At 42.1% G+C, this 19,695-nt stretch overlaps 1 protein-coding gene across 1 annotated transcript in view; it reads right to left on the bottom strand.

The window, feature by feature from the left end:
- The window catches only part of EFCAB6 (EF-hand calcium binding domain 6), a 469,029-nt gene that overhangs the window by 209,283 nt on the left and 240,051 nt on the right, over positions 1-19,695 (bottom strand). The window contains exons 15-16 of the mRNA XM_069228294.1: positions 11,967-12,137; positions 4,050-4,221 (exon numbers count right to left, since the gene is read on the bottom strand). Coding sequence (XP_069084395.1) covers positions 4,050-4,221; positions 11,967-12,137 — 343 coding nt within the window. The remainder of the gene's footprint in view (positions 1-4,049; positions 4,222-11,966; positions 12,138-19,695) is intronic.

Here is a 19,695-nt window from a genome sequence, read left to right as displayed (position 1 = left end):
GCCAACCCAGAGAGCAGGTGCACGCGGCAGCAAGCACAGAAAGAGTGCGCTCTTGGTTGCACCCCAATTTAGTTCAGCCCCAAATTCCACCACCCAAATCGTATTGTGGAGACATCAAAATGATCTATCACAAAACAACCTGGTCTTGTAAGGCAGGCACCTGCGTTTTTGGTCCTGGGCTCGGCGGCCATATAGGGGAACCTAGCAAACCCGGACATTCATGGAAACTAGACACCCTGGGGAGTCCACGGAGGTGTGGCTTGTGTGGATTGCTAAATGTTTTCTTACCCAGAATACCCAGCAAAGGTGAAATGTTGAATAAAAACTATTTTCTGCATTTCTCTCACACAAACTACAGGTAAATAGTGGGATCCACAAAATTCCTACCACCCAGTGTTTCCCCACCTGTCTTGATAAAAATGCTACCCCACTTAAATGCCTGTACCTAGTGCCTGCATCAGGAATGGATCACCACAGGGTCAAGAGTTCCCCTCATGTAACAACTAACATTGACGTTGTGTGATCCATTCCAGTCACAGGCACTAGGCCTGCCCACACAAGTGAGGCACCATTTTTATCGGGAGACTTGGGGGATTGCTCTTTGGAAGGACGTTTGTGGCTCTCCTCAAATTCCAGAACTTTCCATTGCCGAAATGTGCAGCAAACGTGTTTTTTTTGCCAAATATTGAGGTTTGCAAAGGATTCTGGGTGACAGACCCTGGTGAGAGCCCCAAAAGTCACCCCATTCTGGATTCCCATAGGTGTCTACTTTCCAAAAATGTATAGGTTTGGTAGGTGCCCCCAGGTGCCGGCTGAGTTAGAGGCCAAAATCCACCACTAGGCACTTTGCAAAAAAACTCGCCCATTTTCATTAGAAAAATGTGATGTGTCCACGTTGTGTTTTGGGGCATTTGCTGTTGCGGGCAGTAGGCCTACCCACTCAAGTGAAGTACCATTTTTATCAGGAGACTTGGGGGAATGCTGGGTGGAAAGTAGTTTGTGGCTCCCCTCAGATTCCAGAACTTTGCAGTACCAAAATGTGAGGAAACTTGTTTTTTATGCCCAATTTTGAGGTTTGCAAAGGATTCTGGGTGAAAGAACCCACTGAGAGCCCCACACGTCACCCCATTCTGGATTCCCCTAGGTGTCTACGTTCCATAAATGTATAGGTTTGGTAGGTTTCCCTAGGTGCCGGCTGAGCTAGAGGGCAAAATCCATAGCTAGGCACTTTGCTAAAAATGTGCCCATTTCCATTAGAAAAATGTGATGTGTCCATGTTGTGTTTTGGGGCATTTCCTGTTGTGGACACTAGGCCTACCCACACAAGTGAGATACCATTTTTATTAGGAGACTTAGAAGAATGCTGGGTGGAAAGAAGTTTGTGGCTCCCCCTCAGATTCCAGATCTTTGTAGCACCGAAATGTGAGGAAAGAGTGTTTTTATAGCCCAATTTTGAAGTTTGTAAAGGATTCTGGGTGACAAAACCCAGTGAGAGCCCCACAAGTCACCCCATCCTGGATTCCCCTAGGTGTCTACTCTCCATGAATGTATAGGTTTGGTAGGTTTTCCTAGGTGCCGACTGAGCTACAGCCCAAAATCCACAACTAGGCACTTTGAAAAAAAAACATCATTTTTCAATGGAAAAATGTGATGTGTCCACATAGTGTTTTACGGGAGCTTCCTGTCGCAGGCAGTAGGCCTACCCACACAAGTGAGGTACAATTTTTATCAGGAGACTTGGGGGAATGCTGGGTGGAAGGAAGTTTGTGGCTCCCCTCAGATTCCAGAACTTTGCAGGACTGAACTATGAGGAAAACATGTTTTTTAGATTTCCCTAGGTGCCAGCTGAGTTACAGCCCAAAATCCTCAGCTAGGCACTTTGTAAAAAACACATCATTTTCCAATGGAAAAATGTGAAGTGTCCATGTTGTATTTTGGGGTGTTTCCTGTTTCGGGCACTAGGCCTATCCACACAAGTGAGGTACCATTTTTATCGGTACACTTGGGGGAATACAGAATAAAAGAACAAGTGTTATTGCCAATTGTCTTCCTCTACAGTTTTGCTTTCAAAGTGTAAGGCAGTGTGTAAGAAAGAAGTCATTTTGAGAAATGCCATGTAATTCAGATGCTAGTATGGGGACCCCGAATTCAGAGATGTATAAATAACCACTGCTTCTAAACTCCATATCTTGTGCCCATTTCGGAAATACATAGGTTTCCTTGACACCTATTTTTCACTCTTAACATTTTACCAAACAGAAGCTGAGGGATTAATGAATACATTCCTGGACACACTTGGGGCACCATTCACCTACTCCTTAGTGATTATTATGACACTGCAGGGGTGGTCACCAACGACACCAAAGGACCTTGTGAAACCTTTATAATGTTTAATTACACCAGATTAATTTGTAGACCTGCAATCTAAGGCGCTTGAAACTTGAAGCTTTAAGCGAGCTTGGCTCTGCTTTTCTGCACTCTTTGCCTGACTACATTAGGGCAGTGATGCTGCTGTGCAAACATACATAGCTGCCAAGTATCCCCTTGGCCAAGGTTTCACTTCAACTTAGTCCTAACCTCTTAATAGACATACAATGGATTCTGTGGCATGAAAAATTGCTATTAAATCGTATATATGGACTTAAAAACCCAGCACTGAAGTGCAGTAGGTTAAAAAGCCACAATTAGCTGAAGACATCACATAGAACAAATGGGACATCTTGGAGTTATGAATGTTGTTGTTATGTGGAAGGCTGTGTGTGGATATTGTCAACATATATAACTCCAGAGCAGTTGTGGTTTTTAATAGGCTGGAGTAAAGGGGCAACATGAACCTTTTAACTATAAAGGAATATATCACAAGACATATTCTCATGCTATGTTTTCACCATACAACACCATCTCACACTCCTCATGCTAAAAGGCTGCCTAAAGGATGTCATGCTATCTCAGGAGAGATGACATTCATGCACTCCAATATGGATCATTGATGGCACGACCTGCTACAGACTGGGCTGTGTCAGCCACGGGCAGCTTGACCTTGCCATCAGGTATGAGCATTCTGTACTCCAGGCAGGCTCTTAGTTACTATTGGTTAGTAGCATACTTTTGTAAAAGAAAGAAATACCAATTAATATCATATATAATAGATTTCTTCAAATTGTACACATTCTTTACATTGCAATGGCAACAACGGGTTTGATAGTTGCCACTATCATTTTGGATATATTCTGTAGGGGATTGACCTCTAATAAAGCTATTCCAGATGTTCTCTTTGTGTACTGTACTAGGAGAACGGTTGTGGGGAACTCCTCTATATGCTGTCTCTCGCTGGATTGCCTATAAACCCTATATGGATCTTTTTTCAGGTAAGTCACTCTATATGGTTCATGGGACACTTGTCCATTTTCTCAGCTCCATGAGGTGGGCTGGTACAGTGTTCCAATTTGTGACCAAGACATCCTAGCCACACAACATTATCAGTCTCTTCACTCCAACAAGACTCCTAGGATTCTGTGACAGGAGGATGATGAATCCAAGACCTTTCAAATCTCTATCCATCCCAGCCATTCAATTTGCTGAATGAGGAGCATCCCTTTGGAATGCCTTATCCCTGCACCCATGCAATACTCCAAAGTGTTAACAGGTTTTAATAATGCCAATTCATCTCATCCAGATTAGTAGTATTATGATAAAAATACTGCCTCAGTTCTATCAACCTTCACCCAAAGACTTGTTTAGTTATTTGAGAATCACCCCTATGCCTCAATCATTTACAATCCTATTTTTATCAGGAAAGCAATTTAAAAAGCATGACACCAGTTTTTTCAACTAGAAATAATGTATTCTCATCCTCTGCTCATTAACCTGGCCACCCAAGAATTGAGAGTGTCCAAGTAACGGGAGCTAATATAAAGCATATATTAAATGAATTGCTCTTTGATGTCCATTGATTGTTCAAGCAACACTCACATCTGCATTCCACGCCACTGCCCTATAGGGTCACAAGGAGTGTGGAATGTGAAGTAGAAATAAAGAACGTTATTCACCTTCCTGAAATCGGTTTTGCTCATTTTTCCATCGGGTTGCTTAATGAAGGCTAGTAGGATGTTACCAACGGGTATCTTTTGCCGGGACAATGATTCCTTCAGATATCGAATTCCTACATCCATAGGAACCTTCTGAAAATTAGCGCCGTTGGGAGTGACGGACTCTTTTCTCCTAGAATAATCAACACAATTAGAGTACATTAGTGGGGCTGGTAATGTATTTTAAAACATTTACTTTTAACATATCACGTTAAAAAAAAAGCTTGGACATTGAACTACAGGGTGGACGTAACATTATTTTCTAGAAAAGTACTGAGAACTAACTTAGGTGGCAGACTTACGCCTTCAGTATGAACTACTAACTCAGTCAGGCAACATACACGGCGCTGACACAACAGATGTTTACTGCAGGGACTCGAACCCGTGTCCCTCACTTCAAACACACACGGCTGGAGGGGAACGTGAGTCCACGGATCCACCCGAGCTGGCTGCTGGACTAGTGCCACTTTAAGACTGTTACATGTAGATTGTCTTTTCAAAGGGAAATCTATATTGGAAAATTCGGCATTCGTTGGTAGTGAAGGGAGTGAAAGTTTATGCACATAATAGAGGGACCTACCTCAGAATATTAATTTCTTAATAAGAAGTAACTTACCTTTTGTGTGCGACAGAAAATTGGTGCACAGGTTCAAACAAGCTCCTTCCAGGTGAAGGTGCTGCCGCTAACAGCCAGTGTCTACATGGGATCCATGTCCCTTGTGTTAGAGAGCCTTATGTTAGACCGTGGTTGGCCAACAGTTGTGCTACTTCCCAGAAAACTTAGGAAATCAAAATGCTCTCGTCGCTGCTGCTGGAGCAGGGAAGTAAAACAGATCTTAAGCAGCAGTACTGAAAAGGGGTAGAGGTTGTACCTAGGGCCGATGTTCCCCCTCAGTGTGCCTCTCTTACGCCCATCCTCCGATCTGAAGCACAAGCTGCACACTAGGATGTTTATCAGTGTGCAAAGCGTGACGTGTTGTCTAAAAGACCAGGGTCTCTGTGAAAAGCCAGAATGCTTGTCTGTTTTTCCTCACACCGCTTTTTTTCGTGGAGCTCCTGATGCTGCCGAAAAATTGTCGAATGTATTGTTGTAACTGCTTGTTCATTTTCAATAACATTTAAGCTTTTGTTGGGCTACTTAGTGCCCTGTTAGGGTAGCAGCGTGCTTTGGACTTACTTATTTAGGAAGTACTTTTAGAGTATTTGGGGCATTCTTCAAGTTTATTCCTTCATGGGTTGTTACGATTTGATCACCCTTGGTAGCCAGAAAAGTAGAGCTTAACTATCTTAATATGATCTGATATCTTCTCCGAGTCCTCTTCCTCGGAGTTGGATGAAATACTTTCCCCACCACTTACGACCTTTAAGCCTTCTTTTCCAATGACTGCGAATTATTCCGGTATTAAATTTAACAACTCTTACTTGGCTGCTTCCCTCCCACGAAGGGTGTCTCCGATGTGCTATTTTCCCAATGGATACCACAGATTCCTCACTTTAGAACATTCCCCAGGCACCAGATTGGATCCACAGATATTTTATGGGAGTACTCCAGTAACCTCTTGGTAGCGTAGTGCAGGTCCGCATTGGCTCCATACCAGTGATTGATTTGTAAAAAAATAAGTTGCATGGGCCCTTCTTGGAAGGCCACTGCAGCCTGCACCACCCATTTCCCCTGTCAGCGCTGCCAATGACAGTACCAACACAACACCTAACCATTCCAATCCTACAGGTATGACAATTCAGACAATTTCAGGCCACTCAAAGCTATGATAATGGCGTGAGAGGCTGATGTTATACATTTTCAATGCAAATTGACTTAATAAACATGGTTGTTGTGCTAATCTAAAAATTAAACAGGGAGTGCCACCATTTGGCGGACTGTAACTACAGCTGGTGCTTACACTTAAGTGCCAGTCACGAGCACCGGAAACCACAGACTCAAATTAAGCACTGCTCTATACTACCCAGAAGTGACAGAGCAGAGCCGCATATGAGTGCCACCAGTATGCACAGATGTCATTCCTTTCTTTCTGCACCTTCCAACGCAGCTTTGGAGCTTTGCTCTTACATTTTTCAGTTTTTCTGACGAATCCCAATTTTTTCCACAGTGTGCTACAGAATAATAGCCAACCAAAAATGACAAGATTCAAGCCGTGCTGTGACTGCAGGAAGTAGATGTCAGTCATGGACCAGCACAAGGAGCGTTTTTAGTGCCTTGGGACACAACTCTAAGTCATTAAATAAATCTAAATCTAAATGCAAGCATAAAAAAAACAAGTGGGACTCTGCCCAAGAAGAAGGCTACAGGATGTCAAGTGGCACTCCATCCATGTCACTGGGCATAGAACTGATTCATCAGCTAGTCTTGAAATGTGCCAAGTTCCTTGGGCTGTCGTTGACCTTGGGCTGTTGTGGGCCCTGGGCTGTTGTTGTCCTGCAGCAGATCCATGCCTTCAAAGAAGCCATGCTGCAAATATTTAGTTCACTTCCAACTCGATCTGGCGTGCCTTTTTCTCCACAATTTTGCAGGGGCCTCCATTAGGGTTACCACCAGCAGGTCCCTCCTCAGCAATATCTGTCCCCCTACGACAAGTTACTAGGCCCACACCATCTTAGAACATGACAGAGTTCAACTCCTGTCCAAGGATTCACACTGGTATAGCCAGGTGATCCGGTGCTGACATCCATGTTTGACCCCAAACCAATATTGGCTCAAGTTTGACCAATGGGGCATTTCAAAATTACAAAAGGGCAACCAGTTGTCTTGCAGCCAGGCTTTAGCCTTGTGCCTCTAATGCATCACAGCTATCAGCAGAGGTGCCTTTGTCATTTTGGTTCTGAGTCTGATCTTCTGCAAGTGCAGGGCGCATCCTACGGTATTGATGATGATGATGGTAAAGTAGGTGGCTTGCTCCCTCTTCATTATACTAATGATTCCTTATACTTTGATTTACAGAATGGCAGTGTGTGTAATACCACTCTGAGACAGGGTTAGACTTACCCCATGGGTCACCAAAAGAAAAGAGTTCCTCATTTGCAGTGGTAGTCTGGAGGGCAGCCAAGGTGTTACAGTTACAACTGCACTCAATTGAAATGGCAACAAATGTTTTGACAGATATTTTGAAGCATGGGCCAGTAACATTTGAGCCCTTACTTCTGTATAATGATGCCTTCACAGATACTCTAAATGGTACCTGGTCTACACTATGTTCCTGCCTCTCTGTAAACAGGCATATGGCCAGACATCATAGACTTGCACCTCGTCACCCAGATTGTCCCACTAAGTACAGCAATCCAGAAAGCCTTATTGTGCAGACCTCAACCCATTTCCAAGCACTCCTCTGGAAACAGAATCCAAGAGGATTGGCAACTGTATGAATGTTTTTTTTTGCCAGTCTGTATCACAATCTGTTGGGCTGATACACCCATGCCCTATTGGGTCGCTGAGATATTGTGGGCAGTCCTGGAAGATCATATAACCTCTTTGGACCGGGGATAAATGTACAGAATAAAATATACTATCTATGTAGTACTGGATGCCACAAATTGCCTTGGCACTGCAGCTGCCACCAATGTTGTCCTTCTTAGGCAAACTTGGATTATTTCTACTGGATTCTCCAGCGATTTGCAGGATCACTAATGGACATATCATTTGATAGGTCGCAGCTCTTCTGAGAAAAGACAGATTACATTCAACAATACTAGTGGAGCCAGAGTGAATTCCTTAGGGCTTCTGCCCATTGCCAAACAACTTCCGCACCAGTTTTGGAAATGTAGAGCTATTCAAGAGAGCTAACGTATAATCAAAGACAGCCTTGGCAACCAGTGATTCAACAGACAGTCAAGTCCTTTCAGGGCCATGGATGTTGATCTGGCAGGCAACGTGGGCTAGCAGGACCACTGTTCTTCCAACCCTTCCTCCCCTGCTCCAACACCCAACAAACTATTTAAGTTTGTCCTATGTGGTGCACCAGTGGGAGTTAGGATCCAGTACTTCCTCTGTGGTTCATGATCCATCAAGTTTGACAAATAGGTCTTGCATTGCAAATGATTAAAAAGGCTATATCCTACCTTCTCTCTCCTGCCTGCACAATATGCATGCCACAGCAGAATGAACATCAGATGAGCATCTGTCCATCCTGCTCTAGAATGCATGCCTGTTTCTTTCCAAAAGTGCCATAAAGATGGTATCAGACTCGTAGAAAGGCAGGGGTGTTATTCTCCCTATTTCAAATCCTGAAACATAATGGGGGCATCAAGCCTTTCTTGGAATAGAAGGGGAAAATTTGAAATGCTCACATTGGCTCAGATCCTACTGACTCTAGATCCCGGCACCTGAAGGTATTCTTTGACTTGCAGGACATGTATTTTCGTATACCTATTCTAAAGTCTCACATACTTTGTCTGTGATTCAAGAACTCTGTTGCTTTTGGGCCTCATCCACACCCCGTGGGTGTTCACAAAAATAAAGACAATGGTCATTGCCCTTCTTTGGCAGTCTGCAGTTGCTGTATTCACATGACGGCTGCTGAAGGCAAACTCACTGGTACACCTCTGGACGATGGCAGACCTTATGACATCATTGAGTTTCACCGTAAATGAACCAAAGTCTCACCCAATTCCCTCTCTGAGACTTCCTTTCATTGGGTCAATCCTGGATATGGTTGAGTTCCAGGATTTTCTTTTGCAACAAGGAGTCCAGGTCACTTGGGCTATGACCCTGATGATTCAGGAACTCTCCTGGATCCACGTGAGGGTGACTCTGAGGCTACTAGGCCTCATGCATCCTTCAAACCATGCTAGGTGCCACATGCAAGCCCTGCAGTGGAATGTGGAGCCATAATATGAATGCACTTTTCTGACACCATCAGAAACCATCAAGACTATCTTTCTGAAACCATCCAGATCTCGGAGTAGGCAGCTCAAGATCTGAAGTGATGGCTGACCAACCCTGGTTTACCTTGCGGTAGGCCACTTTCTCTTCCCCTCCCAAAGCTACCAATGGTGACAAATGCATCACAGCTGAGTTTTGTGGATGGGGTTCATGTGGGTGAGATGGTCTCCAATGAAGGACCAGCTCCACATCGATTTACTGGAGCTGCAGGCCATTCACTTGGTCCTGTAGGCCTTTAAAACATCCATCAAGTGGAAGGTGGTGCAGGTTCTCAGGGAAAACACCATGGCCGTGTGGTACTGCAACAAGCACGGTGGATTGTGGCCTTGGTTCCTGTGCCAGGAGGCTTTGGGTCTCGGGAGGTGGCTAGACTCCACTGCATATTTTTAGTAGCCAAACATCTGGTGGTGCCCTTGAAGACTGAAGGGGATAAACTGAACAGAAGTCACCTGGCAGATCACAAGTGGTGCTAACATCTTGAGGTGGTAGAGGGCATCTGCCTTCAGTGGGAGAGCCTGGCATAGATATTTTTGCCACTGACGAGAGGCAGGGCAAGGTCCTCCACCCGAATGTACAAAATATACATCTCCATGCTTGGAAATTAGTTAGTGGCAACTGACTGCTTTGAATATGGTGCCTGAGGTAGTGGATGTCATCCTTGCCTCTAGGTGCTCCTCTGTGAAATCTATTTATGCTGGGACAAACTGGTAACATGCGGTGACTGGGACACAGACCCCTTAGAGATAAAACTAGACAAAGTTATTTTGTTTGTTTTGCCTTTAGCCCAGGGAGGTCTTGCAGTGGACACTGTATAAGATTTTTTGTCATCCCAAGCCATTTGTATTGCCACAGTTGGACCTTCACTTAGTCTTCTCATGTGTCCGCACATCGAGCCCATGCATAGCTGCTGACTGTGTCTCTTAATCTTGAAGACTGTCTTTCTAATTCTGATTACATCAACTTGTTGCTTTGATGAACAGCAGGCACTGGTGATTGAACTGCTATACAGCACATTTTATTCAAGACAAATCGTTTCTGAAATCTTGGGTGTCCTTCTTACCAAACATTGAGATTCTGTTCCATGTTGGGCAATTCATTACTCAAGCAGAATTATTTGATCCACTGTGAAAGAGGAGCAGAGGCTCCACTGGTGAACTTTAAGCTTCTACATAAATCATATCAAGGATTGAGTGAACATTTGACTTTTTAAGGTGTTCTCTGGATCAAAGAATGGGTAGGCTTTGCAGAATAGGACCTTATCAAAGTGTTTTGTCTTTTGCGTTAAGATCTGCTAAGTTCTGTGTAAGAAGCAGCCACCTAAAAATCTGAGAGCCCATTCCACCAGCGCTAAGGCCACAACCACTGCATGAGCATGAGGAGTGCCTGTTGTTGATATCTGCCAGCCTACATCATGGCATCAGTGCATACGTTCTTGAATCACTGTTGGCTTGACTGTCAGGTCTGGCAGGAAGGACATTTCACCAACTCAGTTCTGCAAATCTTTTTGGTCTGAGGCCACTCCACAGAACCTCTACCTTGTGGAGGTAGTGCTTTGGTGTCTATTCTAAGAGGACAAATCTGAGCTCAGAAAAATATCCATCAGATGAGAAAGTTACGTGGCTTTGTTAACGCTCTTTCTGGTAAATACTCTATTTAACTTCAGATTCCTCACTTCCATCTCACCTCCTTATTCTCTGGTGTGGCCTTTTTTAACATCTAAAAACGGTCTCTCAAACCTAATGTAACCAACAAATGTTCATGCTCTACAGCTGAGGAAGCAGAGAAGGAAAGGATAATAAATTGACTTTAACAGCAAGAGGTGTAGCTCCTATGTGGCTCCGCGCCATCACTTAAGGGGTATATGGAGTCAGTGTGCATTTGCACCACAGTACCTAGAGATGTGTGCCTCAAAAAATCTTGAAATCCAGTCTGGTGCCTGGGTAATATTTTAAGGTGAGCAATCTGTGGTTAGAGTATACACCAGAGAGAAAATTACCAAATGTAAGTAACTTATTTGTTCGAGTTAGCTGTGGAGTTTGAAAAGTTTCACATTAAGGGACAATCAGTTGCCATTGTTGAAAATACTCTAGCTTGTTCTTACCTCTGAGATATTGTTTATATTTCAGAATTATGATAGGTTCCAACCCTTCACTGGCGCTCAACCAACTGCCTCGATGTGCCTCAGTTACCGCTGGCTGCAAATACTGACCCGGCACCACTTAGTTGCATTTTGAAGTGTGATGTTGTTACATTATACATTGGTATGACACTGGGAATGATCTTTTGTTTATGCATACTGCATGCGGCAGAGGTTTATTTACTGACAAACTGCTCTCCTGTGAAGATGATGTGGGTCCCCATGAAGAAGGGTCTGCTTGTCAGTCCGGAAACCATCTCTTGGTTGAAAAACATTGGCATCCCATTCTCTACTTTAGATTTTTATTTTGCTTTCATCAACTTATTGGATCATTACTTATTTTTATAATAATGCAAGTGAGCGCTTGTTTGCCAATATACGTTTTGAATACACAAATAAAATGCTCATATACTTTAAGATGAACTTCTGTGCTGTCCTTTTACACAACTTTGCCTTATCTGCCTACCTCTTCCTATCTACAGCTGTTAACTCTATAACCAGTCACCAATGTTGGTGAAGGGTGCGAATAAGTTATCGTTTGCAAGGTGGAGGAAGAATACACAGAACCATTCCGAGGGTAGAGATGTGATAAAGTGAGACAGAAAATGAACAGTGAAGCAATACTTAAAAATATGGAATTTAATATTTTCAAGCAAAACAAAGACCTGTTATCAATACATGTAGATTTGTAAGTCTGACACAAACATAATGTAGCTGCAGATAAAATATCAGTGCATGCCACATACCCACAGACGTTTTCACCCCTCCATTATAAAATATAAAAGAAACTGCATTGTTTTGCAAATGCCCTTTAAACTGTTGATATCTGTGAGGAAAGCATGAGTACCCATTAGTGGTATCTGGTTCTCTCATTTCTTCGCTCTGTTGAAGCTCCTTTGTTGACTGTGTATGAATATTGGACGTGTCCCCAAATGGTTGTAAATAAATTCCCAGATTCTTCAGAAATTCCACATAATGAATCCCATCAGAAGAACAATCACCACACCCACTGCACAGCCTAGGAAAATAAAATATGGCAATTGGATTTAGGCAAACTGTAAATACAATTACATGGGAAGATAAATGTAAAACCTTATCTCGTCACTCAAAACATACATCTCCAGAAAATATGTATTTCCATCCTCTAATTCTCCAGAATAATGTTCAATTTGTTACCTCTGGAAAGCAGCAGTAGTCGATCATCCAAAAAGGCATACTTTATAAAGTTCAGTAGCAAATGAATCAAAAAGAAGTTTACAAAGTGTAATTCCAAGTACCAAAACACCAAACATGTTGAAGAAAAACAGTAACAAATGCATCAAAGTTGGCATGTGGTGATCTTCTTCAGGCTTACTAGTATACGAGAAACCATACTCAAGCTATAAAATGACATCACATTGCCACCACTCAGAATTCCTTTGTTGTTGCCTTAGACCGTTCCTAGCTCTATTACCTTTTTGTACCTCCAGCTCTACTGAACATGTTTTGGTGAAGCTATGTTTGCTTATTGCTGGCTGGAGTCTACAACTGAATTTAATATTCGAGGTTGGGTCTCACCAATTACTTCCACCAATGGCATAGACAAAACAGTTCAGGATGTTGTCAAGTTAAGGAGGGGTCTCCATCCTTTTCCCTAAAAATATCTACTTATGTTCAATGAAAAGCATACCGAGCTACTTTTCCAAGCGTTGGAAAAGTGACCACATCAGACAAGATTACCTCAGTGTCCACCCTGTGCAAGCTTGTAAACAGTGATCACCATAGCTCATCTGGGAGGGTCACCAGCAGTAATGTAAAAAAGGTTATGTCAATATGCGCCCACCTTTGCATGAGTCATATAAAATAGACATAGCTGAAATGCATGGCACAAAGTTAATAATATTAGTAATACTTCTCCCCAGCACAGCATGATTTATAGGTATATTTTGGATATGCAACCATTTTCTCCAAACACCAGCTTAGGAATTCTGAAAATCCACACATTTTACCCTTGGAAACACACTTTCCAGTTTTGGGATACCTATAATAATTTTGCCAAATGAACGTTTCTAACTATATCCTCTTGTGAATGACTCGCCGCTATTTTAGATCAAATATGCCATAAAGCTAATTTATCTCATACCACTGCTTGACATTTGCCCGTCACTTAATTTTCATTCCTTTTGAATAAATGAATTGCCTTATTAACTCAGCTATGTGACATAAATACCATCTGGCCGAAGATACATTTTTGCAAACGCCTAACAGAAAACTTGGTACGCTGGTAGTGATACTTTCATGATTTTACTGGAGTCTGCAGAGCAATGTCGTTGAAATATTTCAACATCAAATATACGCTTTCTAAATATTCTGATAACAGCAACACAAGTCAAATGTGTTACTGATGGAAATAACCACTTACAGAAATACATACCTCAATTCTAATTTTCCATCCAAGAAACTTGCTTAAGAGATTAATATACAGACAATTGCTCAGCTATAAACACAGCATGACTATAAAATCACAAACTAAGATTTCAATTCAACAAGTCAGGGAGATATTCTGTGATGAAGAATGGTTATTTAAATAACAGGTCGAAGCAGCCATAAGCAATAGAGTGGATCTACTGCAGCAGATAGTCAATTGGCCACAAAGGAGCCTGATTATATTTGTCTACAGACATTCAACAGCATCATTACAGATCTCAAGAGTTTTTTCAAACATAAGACATTTCTTGAAACATGATAAGGACTTGTTCCCTATGCCACAATTACTTCTACATCAGACAACAATGAACTTGGATGACAAGTTCTTAAACTGCTCAAAGCAAAACAAATTCCTCCAAACAAATAAATTTACATTGTTTACGCATCCAATGAGATATTTATGTGAATTAGACACAAACGTTTTCATGATGTTCATAGGCTCAATGGTGGTAAAATGAAGGGATATTGTATTTAAGAAACTAAATACATGGTCTATGTGATGTGATGCTCATATTGTCCTTATTACACAGAAAAGCATGAGTGCAAAAAACAATGGTTTGTGCATGAATCTAATCTACATATAAAAAAATATTCAATAGCTGTTAGCACAAAGCTTCAATGTGTTTGGTAATTCTCCCACACAAATGTGATTGCAAATTGAAGATAAAGTCAAACTAGAATTGGGAATCATAAACTCTTCTTCAGTCAGAATGAAAGCTATATATGAACATGCTGGAATTGGTTCTAACAGAGCATTAAATGACCTGGAAGATATGATGTGCTTTTTAAAAGAGATTCCTATATGAGCTATCTGTAATTATGAGTTTGAGTAAATGCAGTTTATGAAGACACGTTGATCAACATGGGGCCGAAAAACAGGTCTGTATACAGAACAGAATTCTAGTAATAATTTAAGACACTTATGACGAGCAGAGGACATGAAATGAAGAACATCTTCCTGAATAGCAGCAGTATGGCACTAGTTGAAGTATTTTAATGAGTAAGTACACAAGGTTTATACCATGGTGGAACAGTGAATAAGAGGCCCAAGACCACACAAGACGTGCAAGACAAAGGAGGGTACGTGAACTTTGGGCCTGATACAAGACATGCAGAACAATAATGGTAAGTACACTTTTGACTCTCGGGAATCATGCCGTGAATTCAAGGATGTTGAAATGTTCTGTACAGCTTGTTCTGTAAAGTTAAATGATATTGCTTTATCTGATCATTCAGCAAATTAAGATATGTAAGAAAATAAGTTACTTACCTGTAACTGTGGTTCTCCAGTATTGGTATCTTTCATAGATTTACATGCTTGAATCATTCCCCGTCGTCGAAGTGAGAGTCCCACGGTACATAGAAAGCAGTACAATAAATTTTAAACATTGTAATCAATGGAAAAAACACATTCACTTTTGCAGCTTATTAGTGCTATTATAAAAGACCCAAAGTCCAGCCAATCAGGTGAGACTTCCCTTTAGAACCCTCAGCACAGAGGCTCAGTCTCTCAGATTTTCTAGCACGAGTGACGTACAAAAGAGAGAAACATGAGGTGAGCCTCTATGGGGAGGAGGATGGGTCGCATGTGAATCTATGAAAGTTACCAATACTGGAGAACCACAGTTACAGGTAAGTAACTTATTTTCTTCTCCAGTATTGGTTTATCTTTCATAGATTTACATGCTCGAATCAGAATAGTTAGCAGTAAACATAAGATGCTGATATTTACATGTATAAATAAATATCTTTGGAATGAGTTTTGACGTTGGCTGTTAGTGGTTTTCCCGCTAGCTGGTCCCAAAATTGTATGGCGGTGGTTATCTACCGAGCTATAGACTGTTTGGTAACAGGATACCCCTTTCTGAGTTGTCCATAGCCCACAAACAATTGATCAGCTTTTATGAAAGCTGCGAGTTCTTTGTATGTAGAATTTGAGACATCTTTTGATATCTAAGGAATGCAGCGCTCTTTCTGCTGGAGTTCAAGGTTTTGGAAAGAAAGTCTTTAATATTACTAGTTCGTTCAGATCAAAGTTTGAGGGAACTTTAGGAATGAATTTAGGATTAGTTCTAAGAATGACCATTTCTGGTTTAAATTGAAGAAAAGGTGGAGAGATTGTGAATGCTTGAATGTCACTGACCCTCTTTGCAGAGGTAAGCGCTTGGAGGAAACAATATGAATAATCTCTTTAGGAATTATTTTACTATTCTGGAGGACCATAAAGATGGTAAAGTAGCAGTTGTTGAAAACGTTTTCCCTATTGAATCCAAGCGCATTCATTCTCTATCCGGGGGTGCGGAAAGGAAGGATTCCTGGAATGGCGCTGGGCCGCCTGAGATTTCACTGAGTCAGGCTTAGGATGACCAGTTAAATAGGCTGGTGAATTCTCTGGTGCTTTGTATTTTTTGTCCAGCCTAGGAAGTACTGCTGGAATGGAAAAAGGGGTCTGCATCAATTAAGGCCCTCTTCCCAGATGAAGTCCACAATCAGGATCGCATGAACCGATTTCCTTAGAGTCGTAAAGGAAACAATACAACTGTTTAGATATGATGGGGAGCTGGAACCTCTTTGCTGCTCTTTCCATTACACTATGGAATCCCCCAATTTCCTGTGGTGGTGAATCTACCAGTGGTGGCGTAGAGGGGATGGTGTTTGTGTTTGGTAATCATCCCATTCAATGAGGAGTGACTCAGTGTCATGTAACTCGCCCTCTTCTTGTTTGTCTTCCGAAGAGGGCGGATTGTTTTTATGAAGTGGCGATGGAGTTGATATCGGTATTTGAGAGTCTGAGGGTTGGTTGGGAGGAGGACTCAACGGCATTTTCAGATGCTGCAAAGGAGTGGTTGATCCTGGTGGCAGGAATCTGGAATAATAATCTTGCATTATATGTTGCAAATTTGAAATTAATGATATTGGCATCTGGACTGTTGGCTCGTGCTGTTGCTCTTGGGCACCTGAGTGTTGCTGTTCTCGAAATGAGTGCAGAACACATACTTGTTCACTCTCTTCTTCTTCTTCCTCTTGGCATTTTATTCTTGGGTCTGAAGGACTACGCGCCACCGGAAACAGACCATCGTCTGAGCAGTTTTCTCCGTCTTCCTCATCGTCCTCATCAAAAAGATGTTGTGGAGGCGCATGTGATACCTTCCTAGGCGAGGTTTGTGAAGGCAGTAGTGTTTGTTGAGTGGATTTACGTCGTATTGCTAAAATTCTTCAGGGCAAAAAGGAAGATCCTCCGGAATCCACTGCCGTCGATGAAGAAAATTGTGCCGTCGATGGTATGTTCGTTGACGGTGTGCTCGTCGACAGTGTGGTCATCGACTGTGTGGTCGCCGACTGTGTTATTGTCGTCATAGTCTTTTTTGCCATTGTTGACGGAGCCGGCATCAATGGGATCATCATCAATGGGGTTTTAATAGGTGGCTTATCCGTCGACGCTGACGTCGACGGTGTGCGTGTCGACGATGCAGATTTTAATCCCTTATCCGTCGCCGATGTTAACTTCTTTGAAATCTTTATTGCCTGGGTAGATAAAGAAGAGCCATACTTCAAACTCACTGACATTATTGTCGTTGATGACAACAGTGTTAACTTTACTATCATTGGCGACGATGGAGCTGTAAATGTTGCCGCCGCCATGGTAGTAGATGATGCAAAACCTGTCGTCAACGGGATATTGAGATTTTTGACGTTGACGAGGCAAAGATGTAGATGGCCTCTTGAGTTTGCATGAAGTTGCAGTTGGAGTGGACTGTTCAGAGCGAACTTCTCCGCTATGTTCCTTTGAAGTTGAAGGAACTTCATCATTTATTCCCCTCAGAGAGTGCAGTTTTTTGGCTGCCTTACTTCTTTTAGGAGAAATACTCTCAACAGATCTCTTCCTTTTTCTTGATGCCACAGAGGCATGGCTGTCCTCATCATCAGAGAGAGTTTCTCTGGTCTTGCATTTTTTAAACTAAAGAAGGAGCCTGGCTTCTCTGTCCCTCAAGGTCTTGCTGGGAAAGGTTCTACCACTTTTACAGTCTTTCACCTTGTGCTGTGGGTGAAGACAGTAAATTCACTCCTTGTGAGGGTCCTCACAGTGAAGCCTTAGCTTACCACAGGTGTTGCAAGGTCGAAATAAACCTTTCTTTGCTGTAGACATGTTAATGGAAATTACAGCTGTCGATGTAGAACACAGTATATGGAACATTTCCTGTCAGGAAAAGGTAAACTGAGCAGAGCTCAGGGAGACTCCCTTACACACGATGTGCGGTAGAAAATCTGAGAGACTGAGCCACTGTGCTGAGGGTTCTAAAGGGTGGTCTCGCCTGATTGGCTGGACTTTGGGTCTTTTATAATAGCACTAATAAACTGTAAAATTTAATGTATTTTTTCCATTGATTACAATGTTTAAAATTTAATCTACTGCTTTCTATGTACCGTGGGACTCCCACTTCGACAACAGGGAATGATTCAAACATGTGAATCTATGAAAGATACCCCAATACTGGAGAAATAGAAATCTGCTATTTTTTTTTACTATAGGACCTCAATTAGAAATGAGTGGACTGTATTCCCTTCCCCCAACACAGCTGAAGTATGTACTCTGCTGCAATTGCAGGCTACAACTTGCCACATTTAGGCATCTTGCCAGGAAGTGCCTTCACAGAAACCGCTGCTATGAAGGCTCGGCTGTAGTTTTCCTATGTGCGTGCCATGTTCAATGTGCCTCTATGATGGCTCTGTATGAAGTTTTGCTGTGCATGTGCCTTGTTCTATGGGGCCAGACAGCATACTTTTTGTTCTCCAAAAACAAACTTCCCAAGCTGTAGTTTATGACAAACATGTGGGGGTCATTTATTTGTTTATGTGTTCTATACTATCCAGTCTTTCCACTGCAGTACCAAACAGGAATAAATATGTTGAAATGTCCACCCTAAATAAAGCCGATGGTCTGAGGTACTTTCACAGGTAGACCAGTGTCAATCGGTAATCTATCAAAGTCTTCTGCAGGTGGAACCAGTGGAATCTTCTCTGGCAGAACAGGGTTCTAAACAGAGAAGGCAACTGCAAGCCTGAAGAAGTCAGTCATGCTTGCCATCTAAAAGTGAAAACATTGTTTCTTATAGCAGTATTCAGTATATGCCAGGACATTAGAAGGTTCTCCAGGCTTTTGATTTCTTTGTCCATATGTTAGCAGTGTCCTTTATTTCAGTGAGGTGGTGGAATTGGTTGTATCTAACCCACACCTCCGCTTCAGACGTCACTCACAGCCTGATTTACATCTTCAACTCCCTTTCACTTGTGGTGTTCCAGACCATATATGTGCCTAATTTCTGTTGAGTGCCCTGTATAGATATGGCAAGGACAGGATGCTGTGAAGGTCTGTTAAGTTTTCTTCTTGATTGCCTGAGGACAGCTATGACTCTTTCAAGTAGTACAGGTTAAATGTGTCAAGTGGCTCTATAAGAGGATTCACAATAAGCAGAAAAATCCTCCTTGACAGTCTTCTCAAGGGCCAAGCAAAGACACCCTTTAGAATCTCCAATGGGAAATTCAGGACACAAAGAGCAACAATTATGGCCAGAATTGTAGTGGATGAATGCAAGGAAAAATAGGGGAACACATGAGTTGTGATGCACCCATCACTCTTTAATGCCTCCTTTGTATATGATTCAAACACCTATTGATGCCCCACAAAAACACTTGATTACATCTTTGATTGGGAACCCCAGGGAGAAATATGTGCGTCAACCACCATCTTGGAAAGGGCAAATCATAAGGTATGAATACACCAATTTCTTCTAAAAGGTGGTGTTTACTAAGCAGGGGAGGAAGAAGCACAAAATTGACTTCTTTACTCCGATGCAGAATTTTTCAGTCCTGTCACTGCAATTTCCTCCATGAAACACCATTAGAGAAAATATTGATTATTTGAAATGTGTATGATAGATTGTTTAAAAAAAGTTATCACTGAAGAATAATTTTCTTTTTAAAGGCTGGTTACCCCTTCGACCCCACCGTCCTCGTCCTGTTGAATTTGCATGAAACCTGAAATGCTTACTGAGCTTAACTTGCTAACAGGCTGCCAAATATCCTGTAGATTCAAGGTACTTAGACAGAAT

Source organism: Pleurodeles waltl, chromosome 4_1 (genome assembly GCF_031143425.1).
Source record: "Pleurodeles waltl isolate 20211129_DDA chromosome 4_1, aPleWal1.hap1.20221129, whole genome shotgun sequence".
NCBI classification, from domain to species: Eukaryota; Metazoa; Chordata; class Amphibia; order Caudata; family Salamandridae; genus Pleurodeles; species Pleurodeles waltl.
This window is presented reverse-complemented; position numbering and strand designations above follow the sequence as displayed.